Source organism: Pleurodeles waltl, chromosome 3_1 (assembly GCF_031143425.1).
Source record: "Pleurodeles waltl isolate 20211129_DDA chromosome 3_1, aPleWal1.hap1.20221129, whole genome shotgun sequence".
In the NCBI taxonomy this organism is placed as follows: domain Eukaryota; kingdom Metazoa; phylum Chordata; class Amphibia; order Caudata; family Salamandridae; genus Pleurodeles; species Pleurodeles waltl.
In genome coordinates, this window is record NC_090440.1 from 383,426,265 (window position 1) to 383,452,823 (window position 26,559).

Below are 26,559 nucleotides of genomic sequence, written 5' to 3' on the forward strand. Positions count from 1 at the left end.
CAACCTTCCTTATTATGGGAAAATATTAGAGAGAAGCTGGTGAAAATCTTTAAAACATGCAGGTTAGTAGGTTTGCAGACTCAAAGGCATTCCAGCCCTGGAACTATTGCTTACTGCTTCCTCCAGCCCCAGTATGCAGATCTGCAGAAAGGTGGCAAAATAAGGAAATTGCTACAGTAGGGATTGAAACTGCAAGTATTCAAGCCCTATTATGGTAGTAGCCCTGGCATAATCAGAGAGGCTATTATCAGAGCTCTTACATAATGAGATTGCTGCCATAATTTGTCGCCACACTACATGGCACCAAAGGGACAAGTAGATCTTTTTACAGGACAAGTAGGTTTTAGAAGCAACCTGTCCCCTGGACAAGTAGATATTTTAATAAATTCCACACCCCTGTGAGAAGTGCTCTCTAAGGGCCTGGATAGAGCTTGCCTCCTGTTCTCTGAAGTCTCAGGACCAAAATGACTTCACTCCTGCAACTGGACTCATTGTGCTGCAACAATTGACGCACAGCCTGCCCCGCGGTGAGAAATTTACTGTACGCCAAACCGGAATGACGCAGCGTGACTTTGCAAGGAGAAGATCGATGTTGGTGCCTGTGTTGTGACCGGAACATCGACGCACGGGCCACCGGATCGACGCACAGCCGACCCGGGACGACGCAGAGAAGATTGACACGGCACCTGCCCTGTGGGAGAAATTTCCACGCAACGCCCACTGGATCGACGCAGCGCTTGTGACTTCGCTCCGCAAGCCCAGGATTCCAAGCGCAGTCCCCGGGGCACCAGAAACCCCCGCAACCCGAAGAGGAACCAAGTCTGTGCACCAGAAATCGACGCACAGCCTTCACCTGCTTGGAAAATGTATGCAAAGGGGCGAAACAGACACACACCTCTCCGTCTTCCACCTATCGCCTCCTCTGCAGTCCCTTGAGGAGATTTTGCACACAAACCAGGTACTTTGTGCTTGCAAGAGACCTATATTGATTTTAATAGACATTTACTTGTTTTTAAAAGACTTAGGACACTTTATATCACTTTTACAGTGATACCTCAACATCTACTTATTGCATTTTAATCGTTTTGACCTGCATCTTATCAGATAAATATGATATACTTTTCTAAACACTGTGTGGTGTATTTTTGTGGTGCTATATTGTGTTATTGTATGATTTATTGCACAAATACTTTACACATTGCCTTCTAAGTTAAGCCTGACCGCTGAGTGCCAAGCTAACGGAGGGTGGGCACAGGATCATTTGGATTGTGTGTGACTTACCCTGACTAGAGTGAGGGTCCTTGCTTGGACAGGGGGTAACCTGACTGCCAACCAAAGACCCCCTTTCTAACAGCCTGTTAGAAATGGGGTTTTTGGTTGGCAGTCAGGTTACTTCCTGTCCAAGCAAAAGCCCTCACTCTAGTCAGGGTAAGTCACACACTATCCAAGATTATCCTGTGCCCACCCTCTGGTAGCTTGGCACGAGCAGTCAGGCTTAACTTAGAAGGCAATGTGTAAAGTATTTGTGCAATAAATCATACAATACCACCATATAGCACCACAAAAATACACCACACAGTGTTTAGAAAAATATATAATATTTATCAGGATAATTGTAGGTCAAAAAGAATAAAGTTGCAATGGAAAATTGTAGAAATATCACAGGGAAGTGATATAGAGTGTCTTAAGTCTTTAGAATGCAATACAGTGTCTTTCAAGCACAAAGTACCTGGTTTCTGGTGGAAAATCTCCTCAGAGGGCCACAGGAGAAGAGATGCGTGGAAAAAGGGGTGTGTGCGTCGATTTCTCCTCAGCACACACAGACTTGCGTCGGTCTTTTCCACGCGGGGAAGTCGGGCGTCGTTTTCCGGCGCGCAGACAGTCTCTTTTTGTGGATCGCGGGGATTACCAGATGTCCCGGGTCTGTGCGTGGATTCTCCTGCTTGTTTTCCGGCTGCGCGTCGTTCTGCGGGGCTGCGCGTCGAAGTTTCGATCTCACGGTAGGCGTCGCGTCGATTTCTCCTTGGAAGTCGGGCGGCGTTGTCCCTGCGAGGCCGTGCGTCGAAAGTTTGGTCTCACGGCAGGCGTCGCGTCGATTTCTCCTTGGAAGTCGGGCGGCGTTGTCCTTGCGAGGCCGTGCGTCAAAGTTTCGCACTCACGGTGGGCGTCGCGTCGATTTCTCCTGGAAAGTCGAGCAGCTTTGTCCTTGCGAGGTTGTGCGTCGAAGTCTCGATCGCCCCGAGGGCGTCGCGTCGATCAGCGTCGGTGTGCGGCGTTTTTCTCGCCGCGAAACAAGCTGTGCGTCGAAAGTTTTCGGCGCACGGAGCGTCCAAGTGAAAGGAAGAAGTCTTTTTGGTCCTGAGACTTCAAGGAACAGGAGGCAAGCTCTATCCAAGCCCTTGGAGAGCACTTTCACAGCCAGACAAGAGTTCAGCAAGGCAGCAGGGCAACAGCAAGACAGCAGTCCTTTGTAGAAAGCAGACAGGTGAGTCCTTTGAGCAGCCAGGCAGTTCTTCTTGGCAGGATGTAGTTTCTGGTTCCGGTTTCTTCTCCAGCAAGTGTCTGATGAGGTAGGGCAGAGGCCCTGTTTTATACTAAATTGTGCCTTTGAAGTGGGGGTGACTTCAAAGAGTCTCTAAGAAATGCACCAAGTTCCCTTTCAGTTCAATCCTGTCTGCCAGAGTCCCAGTAGGGGGTGTGGCAGTCCTTTGTGTGAGGGCAGGCCCTCCACCCTCCCAGCCCAGGAAGACCCATTCAAAATGCAGATGTATGCAAGTGAGGCTGAGTACCCTGTGTTTGGGGTGTGTCTGAGTGAATGCACAAGGAGCTGTCAACTAAACCTAGCCAGACGTGGATTGAAGGGCACAACAAGATTTTAGGGCAAAGAAATGCTCACTTTCTAAAAGTGGCATTTCTAGAATAGTAATATTAAATCCGACTTCACCAGTCAGCAGGATTTTGTATTACCATTCTGGCCATACTAAATATGACCTCCCTGCTCCTTTCAGATCAGCAGCTGCTACTTCAACAGTGTAGGAGGGCAGCCCCAATGTTAGCCTATGAAGGGAGCAGGCCTCACAGTAGTGTAAAAACGAATTTAGGAGTTTTACACTACCAGGACATATAACTACACAGGTACATGTCCTGCCTTTTACCTACACAGCACCCTGCTCTAGGGGATACCTAGGGCACACATTAGGGATGACTTATATGTAGAAAAAGGGGAGTTCTAGGCTTGGCAAGTACTTTTAAATGCCAAGTCGAAGTGGCAGTGAAACTGCACACACAGGCCTTGCAATGGCAGGCCTGAGACAAGGTTAAGGGGCTACTGAGGTGGGTGGCACAACCAGTGCTGCAGGCCCACTAGTAGCATTTAATCTACATGCCCTAGGCACATGTAGTGCACTCTAATAGGGACTTACAGGTAAATTAAATAGTCAATCATGGATAAACCAATCAATAGTACAATTTACACAGAGAGCATATGCACTTTAGCACTGGTTAGCAGTGGTAAAGTGCTCAGAGGTCAAAAGCCAACAACAACAGGTCAGAAAAAATAGGAGGAAGGAGGCAAAAAGTTTGGGGATGTCCCTGTCAAAAAGCCAGGTCCAACATGACCCCCCACCAGCCTAAAGCCAGGGGAGAACAATCACTATCCTGATGTACTTCCCTGTTTGAGGCGACAGAACAAGGACCCAGGCCCACAACAGCAGGGGCATGCTCCAGTTCTTCGCCTTCCTGACTCCAATTGGATCCCTCTGTCCATACTCTCAGGGCCCACTAAGCCCATCCATGGGGAACCTTTCTCCTTTCCTGCGGATCCCATCTGTGCAGCACCTAACCTGACATTGCTCACAGATGTATCCCAGGAGCAGGATAGTACCACCATGACCAACATAGTGGTGTTGCCCACTCTACCCCTGGGGTGTGACACTTGTCCCCTCCCCAGGGATAACTCTGTCCACCCGGACAGCAAGCCACAGTGATTACTGACAGCTGCCAGGGATGAGAGCCAGGCCCCAGGCCTCTCAAAGCTCTCCAACCACTGTGGCTGTGGAGAGTGGGGGGCGGTAGCCCCAGGTGCTGGGCACCCTTTAACCACTCTCCCTTCCACCAGGTCAGGGATGACAGCCTGAACCTGGTCCTCCCCTCTGGGGCTTTGTACCCTCCCTCCTGGAGCGGTACCCCCAGGGTCCAACATGGTCAGGGTGCTTACAGAAGTCACCCTGTACCATTCCTCCACCAGTGCAGGGCTGTTAACCTGCCACTGGCCCTCCAACCTGGGGCCTGTACCTTCAGGTTGGACTAGGGCCCGGGGTGAGGCTTCCCTCCCCCTGCCCTCCCTTCTGGGGTCCAGCACCCTCCAACTAGGAGTGGCCTCCTCAGAAGACAACATGGTAGGGGCACTGTTATCAGTAGCCCCTCCCTCCAGGTCCGGGGGGACACCCTGAACCTGGTCTTCCAGCCCAGGGTCTGTACCCTCAGACTGGATCACCGCCTGGCAAACCAGGACTTCCTGGGAGGCACACCTACCCCCCACCAGGTCAGAGTTTAACCTCTGCACCTGCCCATTCAACTCAGAGTCACCACCCTGAAGTTGAACAATTGCCTGGCACGCCAGGACTTCCTGGAGGGCACACTGACCCTCCATCAGGTCAGAGTTTAACCTCTGCACCTGACCATTCAACTCAGAGTCACCACCCTGAAGTTGAACAATTGCCTGGCACACCAGGACTTCCTGGAGGGCACACTGACCCTCCACCAGGTCAGAGTTTAACCTCTGCACCTGACCATTCAACTCAGAGTCACCACCCTGAAGTTGAACAATTGCCTGGCGCACCAGGACTTTCTGGGAGGCACACCTACCTCCCACCAGGTCAGAGTTTAACCTCTGAGCCTGGTTCCCCAACCCAGGGTCACCACCCTGAGGTTGGGCAATTGCCTGGCACGCCAGGACTTTCTGGGGGGCACACCTACCCCCCACTAGGTCAGAGTTTAACCTCTGAACCTGGTCATCCAACCCAGAGTCAACACCCTGAGGTTGGACAATTGCCTGGCACAGCAGGGCTTCTTGGGAGGCACACCTACCTCCCACCAGGTCAGAGTTTAACCTCTGAACCTGGGTATCCAACCCAGAGTCAGCACTCTGAGGTTGAACAATTGCCTGGCACGCCAGGACTTTCTGGAGGGCACACTGACCCTCCACCAGGTCAGAGTTTAACCTCTGAACTGGGCCATTCAACTCAGAGTTACCACCCTGAAGTAGAACAATCGCCTGGCACGCCAGGACTTCCTGGAGGGCACACTGACCCTCCACCAGGTCAGAGTTTAACCTCTGAACCTGGTTCTCCAACCTAGGGTCACCATCCTGAGGTTGGACAACTGCCTTGTACCCCAGGGCTTTCTGGGGGGCACACCTACCCCCCACCAGGTCAGAGGTTAACCTCTGAACCTGGATATCCAACCCAGAGTCACCACCCTGAGGTTGAACCATTGCCTGGCAGGCCAGGACTTTCAGGGAGGCACACCTACCTCCCACCAGGTCAGAGTTTAACCTCTGAGCCTGGGTCACCACCCTGAGGTTGAACCATTGCCTGGTATACCAGGACTTTCTGGGGGGCACACCTACCCCCCACCAGGTCAGAGTTTAACCTCTGCACCTGACCATTCAACTCAGAGTCACCACCCTGAGGTTGGGCAATTGCCTGGCACCCCAGGACTTTCTGGGAGGCACACCTACCTCCCACCAGGTCAGAGTTTAACCTCTGAACCTGGCCATCCAACCCAGAGTCGACACCCTGAGGTTGGACAACTGCCTGGCACGCCAGGACTTTCTGGGGGGCACACCTACCCCCCACCAGGTCAGAGTTTGACCTCTTCACCTGGTAAGCCAACCCAGAGTCACCACCCTGAGGTTGAGCCATTGCCTGGCATTCCAGGACTTTCTGGGGGGCACATCTACCCCCCACCAGGTCAAAGTTTAACCTCTGAACCCGGTTATCCAACCCAGAGTCACCACCCTGAGGTTGAATCTTTGCCTGGCATGCCAGGACTTCCTGGGGGGCACTCTCACCCCCCACAAGGGACACGCCGTCCCCAAGGGCCACACAAGAGTCTGGTTGGCGCAGGTCTCCCGACCTCTGCCCATCCGGCAGAGTCTGGGTTTCCCCCAAACCAGAAACGGTCTCACCTGGGTCATTCCTGGGGGGCTCTGCTCTCAGAGCTGACCCCTGACTTTCAAGATCCTCCACTGGGGTCTGCCACCCCCTCTCAACCCTATGTCTGGACTTCTGCACCCCCTCACTAGGAGTGGTACTGCCAGACACCAGAACTGTTGGGATGCTGTCTACAGTCATCCCCCCAAGTTCTTCTGACACTGCGGGGCTTCCCTCAAAAGGTGGCCCTACGGTACAGGTTAGGCTCTGAGACCTACCTGGGACACTACAATCCTCTCCCACCTCACTTGGTCGGGAACCACCTAGACCACTCCCTTCAGGAGCACCCCCAAATGCCTCTTCAGACTCTCTGGTACTCACCCAAAAGTCTGCCTCCACTGTAAGTTCCCTGGGGTCAGAGAACTCACACTCCACCTGGTGTTGGCGTAGCTCTGGAAAATAAGGACCAGACATATGCTCTCCAGCAATTACATCACTCTGCCCTTCACATGTATTAACCACAGTACCCTTCACCCAACCACCTAGTAACTCAGCCTTGGAAAAGCACTCTATATCACCCTCTTGAGACTGGTGAGACAGTTTCTGTCTGTCCCTGACACTCAACCCAAACTCTTCTGGGATGTCTCTACACTCTATATCCAGGACGTCCACCAGGGGGGAACCCTTTTCTCTGTCACTCTCTGCTAGAGTCAGTAAAGTGTCCCTCCCCCCAGTAGGAATATGACTCCCTGTGCCAGTTCCCCAATTCTTCTCAGGGACCCTGTGCATAACGGGAACTACCTCATACCCTTGAACTGCCTGGGGTGTGTCAACTCCCTTCTTCAAGTTGGGCACCACATCTCTGGGCTTGTGCCCTTCTTCAGCAGTACTAGATGCAAGATTTTTGCTGCCACCATCTGAACTGGACTCAGCCCTTCCGGCCTCCAGTTTCAGCTCTTTACAGCTCAGCTCTTGAGCTGCAATCTTTTCTTCTTCCAGGGCTAAGAGACTTGCTGCCTCAGCCCTTTCAATAAACTCATCTAGCTCTTCCATCCACCGTGCTTGAGCCATGAGCCATTCTTTTTTCACTGGGTCTCTTTCCTCATCTGAGTCGTCCTCCTCCTCCTCTGAGGGGTACTTAGTCATTTGGTTTCTTGCTGCCTCTCTCTCTGCCCATCTGTCTTCCTCCCAGACTATGTAGGCATGTAGCATCTCTGCTTTAGTAGATCTCTTTGCTACAGGAAGGCCACATTCTCTGCAAAGCTTCCTTAGGTCAGCCTTAGTGAGGTGGTCAGTAGGCAAAAAGAATAAGTAGGTAAGCGATCCCATTCTGATAGGATCTTACCAGCAAAAACCAAAATCCAAAGTCCAAAATATCAATAGTATATCCAGGAGGACATCAGAGACCAAAAGTCAAAAAAGAGATAAAAAATCAAGTTGACCTTCAACTGTGGGTAGGTAGTGAAATACTTAGCTACTGTATGTCACTGCACAAACACAAGTCCTATCCTCACCGCTGATCACCAATGTTAGAAATGGGGTTTTTGGTTGGCAGTCAGGTTACTTCCTGTCCAAGCAAAAGCCCTCACTCTAGTCAGGGTAAGTCACACACTATCCAAGATTATCCTGTGCCCACCCTCTGGTAGCTTGGCACGAGCAGTCAGGCTTAACTTAGAAGGCAATGTGTAAAGTATTTGTGCAATAAATCATACAATACCACCATATAGCACCACAAAAATACACCACACAGTGTTTAGAAAAATATATAATATTTATCAGGATAATTGTAGGTCAAAAAGAATAAAGTTGCAATGGAAAATTGTAGAAATATCACAGGGAAGTGATATAGAGTGTCTTAAGTCTTTAGAATGCAATACAGTGTCTTTCAAGCACAAAGTACCTGGTTTCTGGTGGAAAATCTCCTCAGAGGGCCACAGGAGAAGAGATGCGTGGAAAAAGGGGTGTGTGCGTCGATTTCTCCTCAGCACACACAGACTTGCGTCGGTCTTTTCCACGCGGGGAAGTCGGGCGTCGTTTTCCGGCGCGCAGACAGTCTCTTTTTGTGGATCGCGGGGATTACCAGATGTCCCGGGTCTGTGCGTGGATTCTCCTGCTTGTTTTCCGGCTGCGCGTCGTTCTGCGGGGCTGCGCGTCGAAGTTTCGATCTCACGGTAGGCGTCGCGTCGATTTCTCCTTGGAAGTCGGGCGGCGTTGTCCCTGCGAGGCCGTGCGTCGAAAGTTTGGTCTCACGGCAGGCGTCGCGTCGATTTCTCCTTGGAAGTCGGGCGGCGTTGTCCTTGCGAGGCCGTGCGTCAAAGTTTCGCACTCACGGTGGGCGTCGCGTCGATTTCTCCTGGAAAGTCGAGCGGCTTTGTCCTTGCGAGGTTGTGCGTCGAAGTCTCGATCGCCCCGAGGGCGTCGCGTCGATCAGCGTCGGTGTGCGGCGTTTTTCTCGCCGCGAAACAAGCTGTGCGTCGAAAGTTTTCGGCGCACGGAGCGTCCAAGTGAAAGGAAGAAGTCTTTTTGGTCCTGAGACTTCAAGGAACAGGAGGCAAGCTCTATCCAAGCCCTTGGAGAGCACTTTCACAGCCAGACAAGAGTTCAGCAAGGCAGCAGGGCAACAGCAAGACAGCAGTCCTTTGTAGAAAGCAGACAGGTGAGTCCTTTGAGCAGCCAGGCAGTTCTTCTTGGCAGGATGTAGTTTCTGGTTCCGGTTTCTTCTCCAGCAAGTGTCTGATGAGGTAGGGCAGAGGCCCTGTTTTATACTAAGTTGTGCCTTTGAAGTGGGGGTGACTTCAAAGAGTCTCTAAGAAATGCACCAAGTTCCCTTTCAGTTCAATCCTGTCTGCCAGAGTCCCAGTAGGGGGTGTGGCAGTCCTTTGTGTGAGGGCAGGCCCTCCACCCTCCCAGCCCAGGAAGACCCATTCAAAATGCAGATGTATGCAAGTGAGGCTGAGTACCCTGTGTTTGGGGTGTGTCTGAGTGAATGCACAAGGAGCTGTCAACTAAACCTAGCCAGACGTGGATTGAAGGGCACAACAAGATTTTAGGGCAAAGAAATGCTCACTTTCTAAAAGTGGCATTTCTAGAATAGTAATATTAAATCCGACTTCACCAGTCAGCAGGATTTTGTATTACCATTCTGGCCATACTAAATATGACCTCCCTGCTCCTTTCAGATCAGCAGCTGCTACTTCAACAGTGTAGGAGGGCAGCCCCAATGTTAGCCTATGAAGGGAGCAGGCCTCACAGTAGTGTAAAAACGAATTTAGGAGTTTTACACTACCAGGACATATAACTACACAGGTACATGTCCTGCCTTTTACCTACACAGCACCCTGCTCTAGGGGATACCTAGGGCACACATTAGGGATGACTTATATGTAGAAAAAGGGGAGTTCTAGGCTTGGCAAGTACTTTTAAATGCCAAGTCGAAGTGGCAGTGAAACTGCACACACAGGCCTTGCAATGGCAGGCCTGAGACAAGGTTAAGGGGCTACTGAGGTGGGTGGCACAACCAGTGCTGCAGGCCCACTAGTAGCATTTAATCTACATGCCCTAGGCACATGTAGTGCACTCTAATAGGGACTTACAGGTAAATTAAATAGTCAATCATGGATAAACCAATCAATAGTACAATTTACACAGAGAGCATATGCACTTTAGCACTGGTTAGCAGTGGTAAAGTGCTCAGAGGTCAAAAGCCAACAACAACAGGTCAGAAAAAATAGGAGGAAGGAGGCAAAAAGTTTGGGGATGTCCCTGTCAAAAAGCCAGGTCCAACACAGCCCCTCTAACAACCCTGTGTTAGATGTGCGAGGGCAAACATTTAAAAGGAAACACAATGGCCTTTTGTTAGTATCTCGAAAGCTGAATGCATGGGAGATTTTTTCTCGGATGCTGTCTTGTGAAAAACAGCGATGTCAGAAAGGAGGGAAGCCACTGAGCGTCTCCATTTCCGCAACCCCCTGAACCACTCTCAGTGATGGGAAAGAAAGACAGGGAGATAGAACAGCATCAGCAATGACTAAGGAAGCAATAAAAGAGAAGAGGAAGAGAACCACCTAGCAGTGAAATTATGCCAGGGAAGGGATATTTCAAAAGTACTTTTCTGCTCTTGCAGTGCACGGCGCTGGCAAAAACGAAGTGGTAGAGATGACCACCAAGCACCTTGCTCCGCATAATTGTCCTTCACCCCACTCACTGTAGTTATAACCCTGATATAAAGGGAGTGAAGAGAGAGTAGCAGAGGAGCCGGGTGTGTAAATAGGACGCAGAACGAGGAGTACAGAGGAGCAGGGTAGTGGAAATGAAAAACAGAGCGTGCAGGGCGAGAGCAAGAAAATGCGTGCACTCCCATGGAATTCGAAATCTAAGATAAAAAAGAGTCTTCTCAATATGCAGTGGGAGGATATAACTCGTGTATTCAGAACTCAGTGAGACTGAAATCCTCTTAGGCAGTCCAAGAGGAAGCATGAGGAAGAATGCCAATGAATCAGGAGCAGGCAACTGATCTGGACAACACAGGCGTCCAATCATAATAAGAGGGAACTCCCTACAGACAGATAAAGCTGTTTGAATTAAACCCTAAAACGTCACAAGGCTTTCCTAGTAGTATGCCTGAAAAACTGTGCTACAGGCACATTTTTGCTAATGTTAGAGAATTCCTAAATTCTTAAATCTACACCGTTGCACATGATTACCCGTATAGGTGTGGATGGACTTCTTTTTTGTGAATCAGGCCCCTTCTGTATTACTGTAGTACTAATTACTCCTTACCAATTTTCTCCCTCTTACATTTGGAATACTACACTAATTGTACGTATTTTTGCTTGAAGACTCTTTATAACTTCGTGCCCCGTCAAACATGCAGTCAAGTTTCAATTTATTTAGTAGCGTTGATTTTTTTTCCATGTTACTTTTCAGACCAGTGTAGTTAGACCAGACCACGGGAACTTCAAAGTAATGCGACCAAATATCTGTCGCCAATGGCATTTCCCTCTTCAATAATCATCTGTTATTTCTCCCTCTGTCCATCATTATGTGGAGAGTAATGCATACTTTTCTTTTTTCATTTGTTTTACTTCCAGTAGTGAAGATAAATTCGCAATAAATAGATCTCTGACCCCTATCACAAGAATTCTATCCACCGATATACACGTGTGTTCTGCTGCAGTCAAGTCACACTGTACGTTTTAATTGAAATGCATAAATGTTGGGTCTTTTCTTTAAACACAGGTGGCAAACAAGTCCTTGGAGCCAGTGCTCCGCGACGTGTGGAGTTGGAATACAGACAAGGAATGTTCTCTGCCCGCAGTCAGTGGAGTCTGGTAACCCCAAAGAACAAGACTGTCGAGATAAAAAACCTTTTGCGTTCCAAGCCTGCAACCAAATTGACTGTCCTCCTGACTGGCATGCAGAAGAATGGCAACAGGTAACTCAAACTCTGAAGCTCTTATGACGAAATCATTGACGCTCTCATGGTGCATTTTGGGACACCTTGGGGAAAGAGAGGGTGCTGTATTAAATGCATGTTTTACCTTTCTTTCGCAGTGCACACGTACGTGTGGCGGTGGGACCCAGAATCGCAAAGTGAACTGTAAAATGTTAATGGCTGACGGGAGCCTTCTCAACAAGCCTGATGGCCACTGTAATAGTGTCAGACCAGCCACTCACAAACCATGCAGCAAAACGGACTGCCCTCCTCAGATAACTGTGGGAGAATGGTCACAGGTAACTTGCCAAATATACCACACACTCATACGTTTTTTTTGATTTCACACATTGTTCCCTTTGTCCATAATACACACATGTTCAATTCAAGGACGTAACATCACTCACAAACAGTGCACTACGATATGGGAGTGGCGCTACAAAGGGGGTGGAGTTACAAAGAAGCTAGAGTGCATCCCTGTTGAGAAGAATGGGCGATACTGCCCTCCTCTAAGCGTTAGGTGGCACATTTACTGCACAAAGCAACACATCCTGTTACACTGACAAATTAGGCCACACCTGGCATGGTAGGAGGATTGCCTCTTCCTCATTCCATGATAAGTATTCTCTGGGTATGCCAAGACAGTAGCAGGAAGGCACATATCATTTAGCAAAAAATGAATTGGTATTTTGAATCCCGATTAGCCTTCGAAGATTAATGTAGTCAAACCCTAACTAGCCAGATTTGTGGTTATCTTGAACTTTTAAAGACGTTCAGGTTGTTTAGAACCATATAATCTGGTGATATGCTGCCACTGAGGAGTTCTGGTGACATTAACCTTTAGCTGAAGGTTGAGCGGCTGTAAATGTCTTCAGACATCGGAGATGGCAATACAGGACTTTATTACACGTTATCCTCTGTGTGTTTTGTATTGTTTATTTAGGTACTAGAAACATGAAAACAATGCTTTTTGATTTAAAAAAGTAACTCCAATCAGTGAAAGAGTGTAAAAGGAGTGTGATATACGGCAACAGATCTGGGAGGAACGGGTGAAAAGGGTAAATCCGCGGATACCGAAGGAAGAGACATTACTAAAAGGCTAGGAAGACCCTCGCTGTCAAAAAGAGAAGGCTGAAATGGACAAAATAAAACGGGAAAAACAAAGACAGATTCCAAAGAAAGAAAGACATCAAGTTAAAGGCAATTTCAAATTTGAGGGCAATCTCGAACAGAATTTAAAAAAACTACATTGCCTTGCAGGGATCATTATGTGGAACATTTAGCAGGGCTTCTTTACTTTGGATTTTTTAGCCAAAGGAGCATCAGTGAAAATCCTGTAAGGTCACCCAAATTGCACAGGGCACTCACCACCAACATTGGATAAGACATGCAAATCACAAACGTTGTGAATATTCACTGTTTGAGGGGGGAGGGGAGGTCAAACACTATCCAAACAGCGTTTCCCATACCATAGAAGAAAAACTGAAAAATACAGGCACAACAGAAACATGCATATCTGAGTGCTGTGCAAATCGGTGCACATCCTCTTGATTCTATGAGTAGAATCAGCATATTTAAATGCTCAAAATTAATCAGGTGAATCTCGCCAATAATTTTCAATAAAGGTTGTGCTTTATCAGTTTTTTTACTTTCTCTTTGCTCCCACTACTGAAGAAGCATAAATGTGCGAAAAATCATGCACAAACACATAAGCCCCAGGAAATTCGATGATTTAACTTGAAGTAGGCCCACGCGCTTTTTAAACTTTTGCCAAAATCTTGCAGATTTAATGGATTGGAAATTCATATATTCGCTGTGTGAGCCTCATTGAGCTCACTGCTTCATTTCAACAATAGCCGGGGATGGCAACGGAGTGAGCCAACTCTCTTCTAGAGGTTTGGGGTGATTCCCTCAAGCTCTTGAAATAATTGAAAAATACACAGTCAAATAATATGGTATGTCATAGGAAATATTTTTCAAATATATTGACTGAAAGACATTGGCTACAATTCATACAATTATTGTCAGGTGTAAATTTGACTTAAGCCAGGAAAACAGCCTTTGAAACTTTTCAATTTACGCAACCCTAGTTTAGGACTCACTCTCTAACCACAAAAGAAGCATAAATGCATGATAAATGTTCATGCATTATACACTCGTGTACACTAAGCACAGTTAGGTTCACCCGAAGTTTAGACTTAAAGGTTACCTCTGCTTTGGTCAGGGAAATCTTCAATACATTTGTCAATACATTTGCCATATGCGTACCCTACAATGTAATTTACAATGGAGAGAAACAGGCTTATGTGTTGCAGTAATGTGGGAACATGCTAGCACACTAAAATATATGTTTTGTCTTACACTGGTAATACTTAGCTCTACACTCACTTTCTGGTATTGCAAAGGTGCTCACAACCAATTCCTTTCAGAGTTAAACATAACTGTCAGCATAAAACTGAAGTTCATGTTTTCCCTTAAATTGCTTTCTTACTTTGACTCACTCTGAAGGGGCAAAATGTAAGGGATTTATTTTTTTATTTTTTATTTAATCAAAAGAAAAATGAAACTACAGTAATGTCATATCCATATTTACTGTACGGAATGGACAGAGTACATATACATAGCCAAGAGAGGTTGCCAAAATTCCGCACCAACTCTTTGAGAAATGTCTCTGATTTTGCATGTGACTTATGTACTAATAGGTAACATCACAAAATCCACGATCGTGGAGGTTGTTCAAGGATCTCCGTATGATTGGTAATTAGATAGGTTGATATTTGACCTCCTCTTTTAGGCTACATTTAGAAGTATGCTAGCCCATAAGCAAAGCAGGTCACATTCTCTGTGTTTCAATCTATGTTCTGTTAGGAACTGGTGGTGCTTTAACATAAAGACAAGTTTTCTTTTAGGGCATACATAGAGACGAGCAGCCAGTCAGTAACTTTAATGGGGTCAGCAAGTGATCAATGGTTTGACACTGTGATTGTGGTCGCAAATCACCGAAACATCCCATTGCTGCTTTTCCAACTTGCAAAATGGGCTTAGTAAATAGAAAAGCCCACTTTAAAGTCACAAAATTGTGTAATTTCACAAGTCACATAGCTTATCATTACAAATGGACCCAAGTTCATAATTATTAAAAACGTTTTGTAAGCAGAACTAATTAAATATCCCTGGATGTCAAGGTTTCCAATAGTAACCAAAAATATACAATTGTTCCTGTCAAAATCCCATGATGCACAGTAGATATAATTTGTTTGCCACTAAAGGAATCGTGTTCTATCTTATGCATTGTTAATCCACCACACGTAATAGCAAAGAGAGATCAATAAATCAATCAAATGGTACCTGGGGAAGTGAGGAAACACAACCTACCATGTAAATTATTCAACACTGAAAGGTATCCTATTTCTTCAAAGTTTAAGGCTAAATATGCCTTATGGTTATCCCTTTATTTTTGGTGTTCTGGTATGACTAAAAACCACAAAACAGGATACTTATGTAGACAGATGTCCTACACCCTACTCAAGAGTCCAGTCAAGTTTGAAGAAAGGATACCTGTAGAAGGTTGTGCCCACTGGCGGGCTGGACCTTTGAAGATTTCTCACTGAAAATGTTTGAGTTCCAAAGCAGATTGGGGCATAGCTGTTTTTCCAGAGGCGTGGGGATCTTTGAGGGAGATAAACCTGAAATTCAATCGAGCACTGGGGAACTGATGATCAAATACATTTTCTGGTGGGTCCTGTGAGCGCGTCTTACCTTATCTGTTTAGTTATGTTAATGAGTAAGGGGACACGTCCTTAGGCCAATGGACCTTTTGGATTGTTTAAGATGATCACACCATTAACTCTGTACATCGCATTAATATCACCAAATAAACAGTTAAATTCATGGAGTCAGTAACTGTACGCACCATGACCCGTTTGGTTACGAATAACCACACCTTTTAGTACCAGTTAGAATATTTATTTCACTAGATTAACAATGCTAAAATCACGTAAATTATTCTCAAAACCACACGATGAAGATAGAGAAACAACACTGGTTGACCGAAACGTCTGCAGAATCTCAACTTTATTAAAGCATTTATGACAAGACTCTCAATAGCGACAGTCAAATCAATATCAAAGGTAATTGCACAATGGAAATAACATACATTTGATCAGCAATTGAATATCGTCAGTCCGTTGTCAAAAACAGATGAATAGAGAAAACTCCTCACTAGCTTCAGATTAGCATTAGCATGTCAAGCTGCACGCAAAAATTTTAGTAACACAAATTTGGAAAACATCTAGCTATGGCTCTATCAAAAAAGGCAGCAGTTGGACCTAGAAAACAAAAAACAAATCAGGAATACATATTTCAGCATAATACCTGTTAGACCTGGCATCCTTGGCATGGTCTCCCCTAACTTTTTGCCTCTGTTTCCCAGGTTGTTGATGTGTGCTGGACTCTGCCTTTGCTGTTTTTGGTACTCTGGGCACTTTACTGCTGCTATCCAGTGCTATAGTACAAGTGCTCCTATGTAAAATGTATGTGTAATTGGATTTCCATGATTGACATATTTGATTTACTAGTAAGTCCCTAGTACAGTGCACTAGAGGTGCCCAGGGCCCGTAAATCAAACACTACTAGTGGGCCTGCAGCACTCGTTGTGCCACCCACATGAGTAGCCCTGTAATCATGCCTCCAACCTGCCACTGCAGTGTCTGTGTGTGCAGTTTTAAACTGCCAATTCGACTTAGCAAGTGTACCCACTTACCAGGCCTAACCCTTCCCTTTTCCTACATGTAACACACCCCTAAGGTAGGCCCTGGTAACCCCATGGGCAGGGTGCAGGGTCTGTTTAAGGTAGGACATATACTAATGTGTTTTATATGTCCGGACTGAAATACTGCCCAATTCGGTTTTCACTGTTGCAAGGCCTATCCCTCTCATAGGTTAACAGGGGAGCTGCCTTTAAACATGATTAAAGCGTAGATTCCCTTTGGGAGCGGATAGACATGTGGAGTTTGGGGTCTCTGAACTCACAATTTAAAAATACATCTTTTAGTAAAATTGATTTTGAGATTGTGTGTTTTAAAATGCCACTTTTAGAAAGTAGGCCTTTTCTTGCTTAAACCATTCTGTGACTCTGCCTATTCGTGGATTCCCTGTCTTGGTTCAGTTTGACAGTTGGGCTGTTTAGACCTCTCTCTAGACAGTGACACAAAGTGAGCTGGGTTGCAGCCTGCATATCCTGATAAGCCACCTGTGCTAGGAGGAAGGAGAGGAATGGTCACTTACACCTGAAAGGGCTATGCCTGCCCTCACACAATGCAGTCTCCAGCCCCCTGGTGTGTGTCTGGGGCCTGGCCTGGGCAAGGCAGGATTTCACAAACAAGAGAGACTTTACTTTGAAGTAGGCCTACTTCAAAGGCCAAAATGGGTATAAGAAGAGCACCCAAACTCCTGGAAAATTATATGACTTCTGGAAATCAAGAGGAACCTCTGCCTGGAGAAGAGCTGAAGAGCTGAGGAGAAGTGCTGCTCTGCCTGTGACTGTGCTTTGAGGAGCTATCCTGCAATTGCTGTTTCTGCCTGTGAAGGGGACAAAGACTGGGCTTTGTTGTGCATTCCTGCTTGTAAAGAAAAATCCAAGGGCTTGTCCTGAGCTTGCCTCCTGGTGTTGAAGTCTCAGGGCCATCAAAGACTTCCCCTGCCAGCACCTGGACTCTCTGCTGAGACTCCTGCCCTGCCAAGTGGTGCCTTATCCAGTTCCTGGGACCTTGAGAGGTGAAGCTGGCAGATCAAGATTGGAAATCCATGCACAAATTTTCGAAGCAACCTCCAAGCCGCAGCTGAAAAAAACGATTCGCCACCGACTTCGCGACTGAAAATCAACACTCCACCTGAGGCGCAGCTGGAAGATCGATGCACACGGCTGGAGAAACGACGCGCAACACCGCTGATGGAGGCTGGTAACATCGCAACACACACAGCATGGTTTTTCGGATACCGTGCAGCCGGATTTTCAATGCAACATCACTGGGCGCGGAAAAACAACGCATCGTTCTCCTGCGGAGAGAAGAAACGATGCACACTGACATGACCGGAGGAGGAGAAACGTCACACGGTCTTACTTCCGGGTGGCAAATCAACTCCTCGCAAACCTTTTTGGATGCACACTCGCCCGTGCGTGTTATTTTGACGTGACCCACATACATTTCCACGCTAAGAGCGTTAGCATTGTGTTATCAAGGATTTAAGACTCTTTTTTGCATTTTAATGAATAACTTGACTTGTGTATGTTGGATTTTTGTTGTTTGTGTCTTGTTTTATTTAGATAAATGTTTCATATTTTTCTAAACCCATGTTGTGTCAGTTTGTAGTGTTTTCACTGAGTTACTGTGTGTGTTGGTACAAATACTTTACACCTAGTCTCTGAAGTTAAGCTTGCCTGCTTGTGCCAAGCTACCAAGGGGGTGAGCAGGGGTTAGCTGAGGTTGATTCTCCTATACCCTGACTAGAGTGAGGGTCCCTGCTTGGACAGGGGATAACCTGACTGCCAACCAAAGACCCCATTTCTAACAATACCTGTCCTTAAGGCTTAGCAAGCGGTGCTATCTTCATCAGGGGGACATCAGCATCAGGACAGAAAGGATTAGGGAAGGGGGGACGGTTCAGAATTGGGGCTCTAAGTTCTCAGGACCATCAAGTTAATATCTAAGGCAGGCCGCAAAAGCACTACAGGCTCTAAGCACCGAGCTCTAAAGTAAGCACCAGCATCATTGCATGGAGCATAAGAAATAAACTCAAAAATAGCAAAGTACCAGATTTCAGTAGACAGGCTGGCAAGTGTCAAAGTGACAGAGTGTCTCGTAAAGAGTGTCAAAGGAATGAGGATGGGAACTCCTAGAACAGTGCAGTTAAGTAAAAAATGTCCCACGTTGTCATTGGTCAGAAGCATTTTTCGAGAAACCATTGTCCATTAATACGTTTATTACAAATCAGAGATATACTAGGCAGTCTTTCATATGTCGATGATTGGTTCTTCTCTGTTTGAGTACATCAGTTGATACAATAAGAATCAATTTGTAGATCCTTCCATTCTCTATCAGTAGGCCCATTGTTAGTTCACAAGAGCGTTGCTTTTTCATATGCTCTGTGTCAACAGTTACAATGATGTCAAAACATTTAGGTTTACGCACATTTCTTCGGTAGAAATACATTTTGTTAATACAGTTTTTAGACAAGTTTAAGACTCAAACAAAGGATTTGTTATACAGCCAACATGAGATAATTTTACTATTTGTTAATAAGGCCTCTAATTGCTTTGATGTTACCTGATATATCTGAACAGCAATGTTGTGGACTAAGCAATTTACAAACTCCACCCTCATTTGCTAAAAGTCACAGCTCTTACTGCAGCCATATCTGTATCCATTAGGATAATGGCTCCTGAATACTCTGTCAGCATGTTATCGACAATAGTAGACAACTTCCAGATTTTAATAGAATTCAGAACAACTCCCAATGAGGGAATTATTGCTCCAAGTATGTCTACAACATTGCTAGAAACTGAGTCTAGCTATTGTCTTTTATGATATAATTCAGTCATTTTAGGTAATTTGCTCACGTCTTCAAGTTGGTGCATTTTCGGGAAAACTATCCCTAAGTAACATGTGCCATACCATCCTCCAGGAAGATGGTAATATGCATTTGTCCCACATATGTAATAAACTCCAGGCACTACCGGATCCTGATAATTCAACCTAAATGTCGATTTATAATGAAACAAAAACACATTCACTCATTCCCACAGATATCTTATCAACTCTACATTGTGGCCTATATATACAAAGCTTTCCTATGTGTTGCGCATCTAGAGCTAATTTCCCTTGCTTAGTTATGTCACTAAATGCATAGTCATTTCCAGGTTTTTGCGGAACTAATCCCTTATCTATGTTTGCCTTTAATGTCCTTCTGTCTTCTGTATGATATAAAATACTCTTTTCTACTGGTGTAAGCAAACATGTTAGGTTATTTCTATGCGCGTATACAGTTCAAAATGTTAATATAGGCTCAAAGAAATCTCTCACTATTATTGTTATTATCCTTAGCTATTTTATTAAGATCTCTAGTTATAGGAACAAATGAAAACACCACATCGACATTAGAATAGAAATATTGAATTTACTTCTGGTTATAAAATCTTGTTAGTTCAAGACTACAACTTATGCCATAAGTTAGAGGCGGACTATGATAGGTTACTCCTTCCTCAACAGAGGCTGGAATATGTGTACAAGCTTAACACTCTTTCGCATCCATTGTGTCAACGTACTCACGCAATAAGCAATAGAAAACATTAAAAGAAGGTTCTCCCTGTGTGTTATCTATGTGCAGGTATTTCATCATTCTTGCTAAGAACAGTTACACCTACAATCAATTTCAGGCACACTATCACAAAAACAGTCGCCAAACCAATGCCCATGTATTTACAGCATCTTTTTCTATTGCCCTGCTGGCTATTGTTACCCATGGTTTGTAAAGAATCAGAAAGTAGAAACGTTACAAAATGTATAGCTATGCAGCAAAAATCAAAAACAATCTTCTTGAGCAAATATTTACAGCTTTCAGTCTTACTTTTAGGATCCTTTTGTCAAAATCGGTAAGGTTGTCAAAAATCAGTTTAACAGCTTGTCAAAATCAGGTAGCAGCTGGTCAAATCAGGTTTTCAAAGTCTTTTCCGGTTAAATTTCAACAGTCACTTTTCTTTGCAATTTCGCAGTTTACAGGTTTCAACAGTTCAGTTCATCGACTTTCTTTCAAGTGCCAAAATATTGACCTGGAATGTCTCAATCAAAACAAAAATTCAAAAATTCTTCTTGCCATTCGTTGGTAGTTACATATGTCCAATCAGGACCTGAGTACCTTCAATTTGCAATTCTTTTTCTTTTCAGCTTTCGATCTCCACTTAATTCATCACTCAGATCTTCCTTTCTAGTGGTATCGACTTCTTCCTGGATTGGTGTTACTGAGATTATCTTCTTTGTTTTTGGCTGTGATTCTGGCAACTTGTCACCTTTCAGGGGTTTTCTTGTCAGTGCCCTTTTCAGTATTGGACACGAGTTATCTTCTTTTGACGTTCCCACAACCGACCCAGGAGGAGTGAAATCTTTTTGGCTCTGATCTGCCTCGACTCCTTTCCCGCTAGGGGTCAGTCATTTGTTCTGTCTGTCTTTCAAGATGGTCTGCTTCTTGGAAAACCCTCCTCTGGTCAGGTTCTCCTATTCTTCCACTTGAAGCCAGTTCATTTTCATTCTCCTGTGCTCCTTCCACTTCATCTCTCACAGGAGTGGGTAAGTTGACTGTAGGGTGCTCTGGCACTGTTTCCAGTTCACCTCCTCTTTTCTCCTGCCTTAGAGTGTGTTTGGATGTTGTTGGTAATCTCAACAATTCTACTTCTTGGTCTGTAGGATTGGGTACTTTCCGAGTGAGGCTGGAGTGGACCCAGTTCGAAAGTCCAGCACACTTCACAGCTGTGGTAGTGATTAATACCAACTGGTAAGGACCTTTCCACCAAGGCTCCAAACATGACTTTCTCAAAAGGCTTTTGGATCACACCCTAGTCACCTGCTCTCAGGATGTGTCCTTGATCCTGAGACGGTTGTAGTGTGGTAGAATCCACCTGATGAGAGAAAGAGAAAACCACATCAGCCAGACCTTTGCAGTAGTCCAATACCATATCATCTGTAATGTTCACAAAAGCATATGCAGGGACAGCTGGCAATCTCATGGTCCTTCCCATGAGAATTTCGTGTGGCGACAGTCTTGTTTTCTTGTCGTGTTTCTCATTGACATCAGAACTAGCGGTAATTCATTAGGCCATTTCAGATTTGTGGTTGCACACATTTTTGCCATTCTCGATTTCAAGGTACCATTCATCTGTTCTACAAGTACTAAGGCTTCAAGGAGGTAACTAAAGTGCAGTTTCTGCTCAGTGTTTAAGGCTGAACATAGCAGTTTGATCACTTCATTGTTTAAGTGGCTTCCCTTATCTGATTCTAAAGAGACCAGGAAACCAAAACGTGGAATTGGCTCTCTAAGCAGTAACTTTGCTACTGTGAGACTGTCATTTCTCCATGTAAGATAAGCTTCAATCCAAAGACTAAAGATGCACACAATCACCAAGACATATCTCAATCCAACACACACAGGCATCTCAATGAAATCCATTTGCATTCTGCTTAATGGCCCTCCAGCTTTTCCAATATGGCCCATATTAACCATTGTTCCAATCCCCACATTCACTTGCTGGCTAATCACACAGTTGTGGCAAATTGCTTTGGCAACCTGTCTACATTTAGGATTAAACCGGTACTGTTTAAAGGTTCTGACCATAGCATCCCTCCTTACATGTGCTATACCATGACAGTATATAGCCATTTGAGTCAATAAGCTATTGGCAAAACCACTTTTCCCTCTCCCGAAATCCATACGTCATCATCCCTTTGCATGCACTTCAACTTTAACCACTCCTTCCACTCATCTTTTGGCACATTATCCTGTAAGGTCTTTAACTCTTCCAATGTATATATAATGTGCATTACATAAATTGCATACATTTAATCATTTTCAGGTTACAATTCCCACATTTCATTGAATGATATACCGTTCAAGACGCAAAACCTTGCAACTTGATCCGCATATCCATTTCCCATTAAAACCCTGTGATCTCTGCTGTGCACTGCATTTCACCACAGCAATCTTTTCAGGCAATTGAATCATTTAGAACAATTCATGTATTCTCTCACCGTTTCTTACTGGTGAGCCAGAAGAGGTCAGGAAGCCTCTCTGTGACGACAGTTGGCCAAAATCACGCACAATGCCAAATCCATATTGACTGTCTGTGTAAATGGTAACTCTTAGTTGGGTTGAAATATGTCTCGCTCTAGCAACAGCCACCAATTCTGCCACTTGCGCAGAAAACACTCCTTGAAGCCATGAAGCTTCCAATCTGCCCGAGATGGTATATACTGCGTATCCTGCTCTCAATGTTCCCGTACTATCAGTCAGACAGGAACCATCAACAAAGATAATTTGTTATTTCTCCTTCAGACAAGAATCTCTAATATTGGGTCTAGGTTTTGTGCACAATTCAGTTATTTCCAAATAGTCATGTTCAGAATCATCCATTTCATCAATGTCAATAATCTAATTTGGAAGCAAAGTTGCTGGGTCAAGCACTGTACATCTCTTAATTGTCATGTTAAAAGATCCTAGGATAGCGGTCTCATACCTGGTCTGCCTCGCGCTGGTCAGGTACTGAGTTTTGGATCTTGTGAGCAAGACTTCAATAGAATGGGGACCATTGTAGTAAGGGGATGTCCCATCGCAATGCTCTCACTCCGAGCCAGGCTCTGTTCAACTGCTGCAACAGACCGCAAACAGCCTGGTAAAGCTGCTGCAACTGGATCCAAAGTGGCTGAAAAATATGTCACTGGGCAACTCACACCGCCATGTGTTTGAGTCAAAACAGACAAAGAAGAAGCATCTCGTTCATGACATGACAACAGAAAGAGTTTTGTGTAATCAGGCATACCCAAAGCTGGGGCTTGGCACAAGCTTTCTTCCAAATCTGTAAACACTTTCACACAGGCTTTATCTAGCACTAGAGGATCGGAAACTTCTTTATGAGTCAGTTTCTGCAAGGGCTTTGAAATGAATTTAAAGTTTGGGATCCACAGGCGGCAGTACCTCTCCATTCACTAAAACATTCTTACATCTTTCTGGGTAGTTGGGGCAGCATCTGTAATCTTTTTGTGACCCTCTAGCTGGAAATTTTCCTGATTCCCTTCTCAATCAAGTGACCCAACTATTTTACTTATTTCTGACAGTATTGCAATTTAGTTGGAGACACCTTATGACCACTGCCTCCCAAGTAGTTCAGTGTGAGAAAACAAGGCTAATTGCAGAGTCCCCCTGACTTTTTGCCCCCATTTTTCACTTTTTGCTGGTGTTTTCCTGACTCTGATGGTGCCTTGTGTACGGCTAACCAGACCCAGGGCCAGTGTTCTGTGCAAAGTGGATATGCAAATTAGGCTAATTATGATTGGCAATATTAACCTACCTATAAGTCCCTAATATATGGTAGGACAAGTAGGTTTAGAGACCCTAGCATAGGTAGTGCACCCATAGGTGCACTGCTGAGGTGCCCAGTGTTATTTTAGAGGCAGGCCTGCCTTGCTGGCTGCTTTTAAATTAAAGTTACATGCAAATCAACTTTGGAATTAAAAGTACTTTCAAAGTCTTAAACTACCTTATTTTTACATATGTCATCCCTAAGGTGTGCCCTATGTGTCCACAGGGCTGGGTGCCATGAAACTATAAGCAGGGACCTTATAAGATAGTTTAATACACCCTGGTGAGGTAAAACAGCCAAATTTGTTTTTCCCTCATTGTTGTGAATGGTCTCCATAGCCTAGAATGGGGAGACTTTATTTTAATTTAGAAAGTCCCCTTAAGTGTCGGATACCTCAGGTTTGGTATCAAATTATTGTTAAAATAAATCCCACACCTTACAATTGTTGGATTTACTATAACTTGTTCAGATAAAGACTTTTAAACTTTACCTACAAAGTTGCCAACTTCAGCCCTTATAGTGCTTTCTTCTGATTGGCCAGCCTCTGGCAGCCTGGCCAGGCTGCCTTGATGAGGTGTGAAGTATCCTAGGCTGAACACAAAGAGATGTACCTGGGGGAGGAGAACTTCCCTCAGCAGATGGAAAAGCAGGAAGGGGGAGGGCTGACAAACTGGTCTTCAAAGGCAAGGAAGGACATTTGGAACAACCCAGCACCTCCCTCACATCATGCAAACCCAGACAATTAGGTGTCCCCTGATTAGATTAGGAGAGGGGTGTGTTTAGGAGTATTGTCCATACCAGTGGGTGGGCTTAGCCAGATGTAACCTCCAAAAATCATTTTCAGCCATGATGGATTTTTGAGGAATGTTGCTCTCTGGGATTGATTTTTGCCACACTTCCCAGAAAGTGGTCATCACGGGGAAGGACCCTGCACCTGATTGGAGAACCAGGACTCCCCTCCTTTTCACCCAGGAGCAAAGATAAAACTGGCAGACCTGCACCCACACCTCAATTTCCGACCAGGTCCCAACAAGGAAGAATGTCAGAAGAAGAAGGACTGCACTGCTGGACCCCATACATGCACCGAACACTGCACTTTGAAGGGCTGCACCAGCTGCACACTTGGGCTTCACCACTGAAAGGACTTTGCCTGTCTTCTACTGCTTCAAGAAGGGACTCCCTGTTTGCTGCAGGTACAAAGGAGCTCTCCAGAGTCCCCTGCATCAAGTCCTGCAAGCAGAGCCCAGCTGTCCAATGGCCATTTGAGGATTCTGACCAGGTGCATTATGGGAATTGTAGTCCCAACTCCCAAGCAGCAACTCAGAACTTCTGGAACAGTGGATCAAGTTGTGGACATTTCAAGGACCCAAAGAGGACCTCTGATAGAAGAACCAGAAGTTTGGAGATGTTTGGAGCAACTCCATAAATTGAAGAGGTGCATTGTGGGAGTTGTAGTCCCAGGCCCCAAGAGGCAAACCAGTGCCTCTGAACCCTTGGTTGGTGCTGTGGACCACTTTCCTGAATCAAGAAACACTTCTGAAAGTGAGTTTGACATTGTTACCTCGTAGGTGGCCTGAACTCTGGACTTTGTTCCTTTCCAATGTGACCTTTGTTTTAACCCTTTTAGCGCTAATTGATCTATGAGATAGAAAGCATTCATTCTTTAAAAATTCATATTTCTGCTTCCCTTTATCCGATTTTAATTGTTTTGGTGTAAGTTTAAAGATGAAAATATGATCTATTGTTATAAATTGGTGTTGGATTTTTATTGTGTTTTGTGTTTTACTTATTTACTGTTTTGTGATTTTTAAATGCTCTACACATTTGTCTCCTAAGTTAAGCCTTGTTGCTCGTTGCCAAGCTACCAAGGGTTGAGCTGGGTTTAATTTCTTGAGACCTAACTTGACCTAAGTGGAGGTTAGTGGCCTATTGCTAAGTGCAGTCACTTACCTGCCCTTACCAATGATCCATTTTCCAACATTCGGTAACGCAAGTGTGTCATATTTGCACCCTTCTATCGATTTGGACGCAGTAGATCATCAATGTACTGCACCAATGTTGACTGCTAAGGCATTTTTTATGACTCTAAATTATTTTTCAAGATCTGGTTTAAAATGGATGGTGACTCTGAGAACCCTTGTGGGATCCTACATCCTAAACCAACAGTAGACTCTGTTTAAGAATTTGAAAATGAAGAGAAATCTGTGATCCTCGAGGAAAGGCACAGAAAAGAAAGTTTGTGACAGGTTCACCACAGTGAACCATTCAGCATTGCATGGGATTTGAAACATATTCACAGCTGGATTTGGCACCACTGGGCACCATTTAACCACAATGTCATTTATTTTTCTCAAATCCTGAACAATTCGAACATTCCCACGTGGCTTAAGCAGTTCCATTATTTGTGAATTACACGGGCTGCTCAGCACTTCTTTCAAAACGCATTTGTCTAAGAATTCTGCATTTATTGGAGCCACACTTTCAATTGCTTCTTTTGTCATGTCATATTGCAGAATTTGAGGAAAAACTGCATTAGGCTTAACTGCAACTCTAACTGGCTCGACCCATTTCATCAAACTAATGTCTTTTCCTGAAAAATCCCATACCTTCAACACAACAGATTTCTGTAAATCAGAAGGAAGATATCCCAGTGAAAACCGGAAAGAAACTGATTAGAGGAAATTCCTCATCCACAGTTTCATTGTTTACATCTAGTACCGGGTCATCTTCTTCATCACTGTTTGTCTGAATCTTGATACCATCATTTGAGCAAGTAATCGAGCATTTTGTTTTGCACAATAAGGGCCAGATGTATCAAAGGGTTTTTCCCATTCTGTGTCAATGGG

At 45.1% G+C, this 26,559-nt stretch overlaps 1 protein-coding gene across 2 annotated transcripts in view; it reads left to right on the forward strand.

Annotated features, from left to right (window-relative positions):
* Positions 1-26,559, forward strand: part of ADAMTSL3 (ADAMTS like 3) — a 2,197,206-nt gene that overhangs the window by 1,722,090 nt on the left and 448,557 nt on the right. For both annotated transcript variants that reach the window (XM_069222572.1, XM_069222573.1), the window contains exons 18-19: positions 11,394-11,589; positions 11,709-11,888. In XM_069222572.1, coding sequence (XP_069078673.1) covers positions 11,394-11,589; positions 11,709-11,888 — 376 coding nt within the window. The remainder of the gene's footprint in view (positions 1-11,393; positions 11,590-11,708; positions 11,889-26,559) is intronic.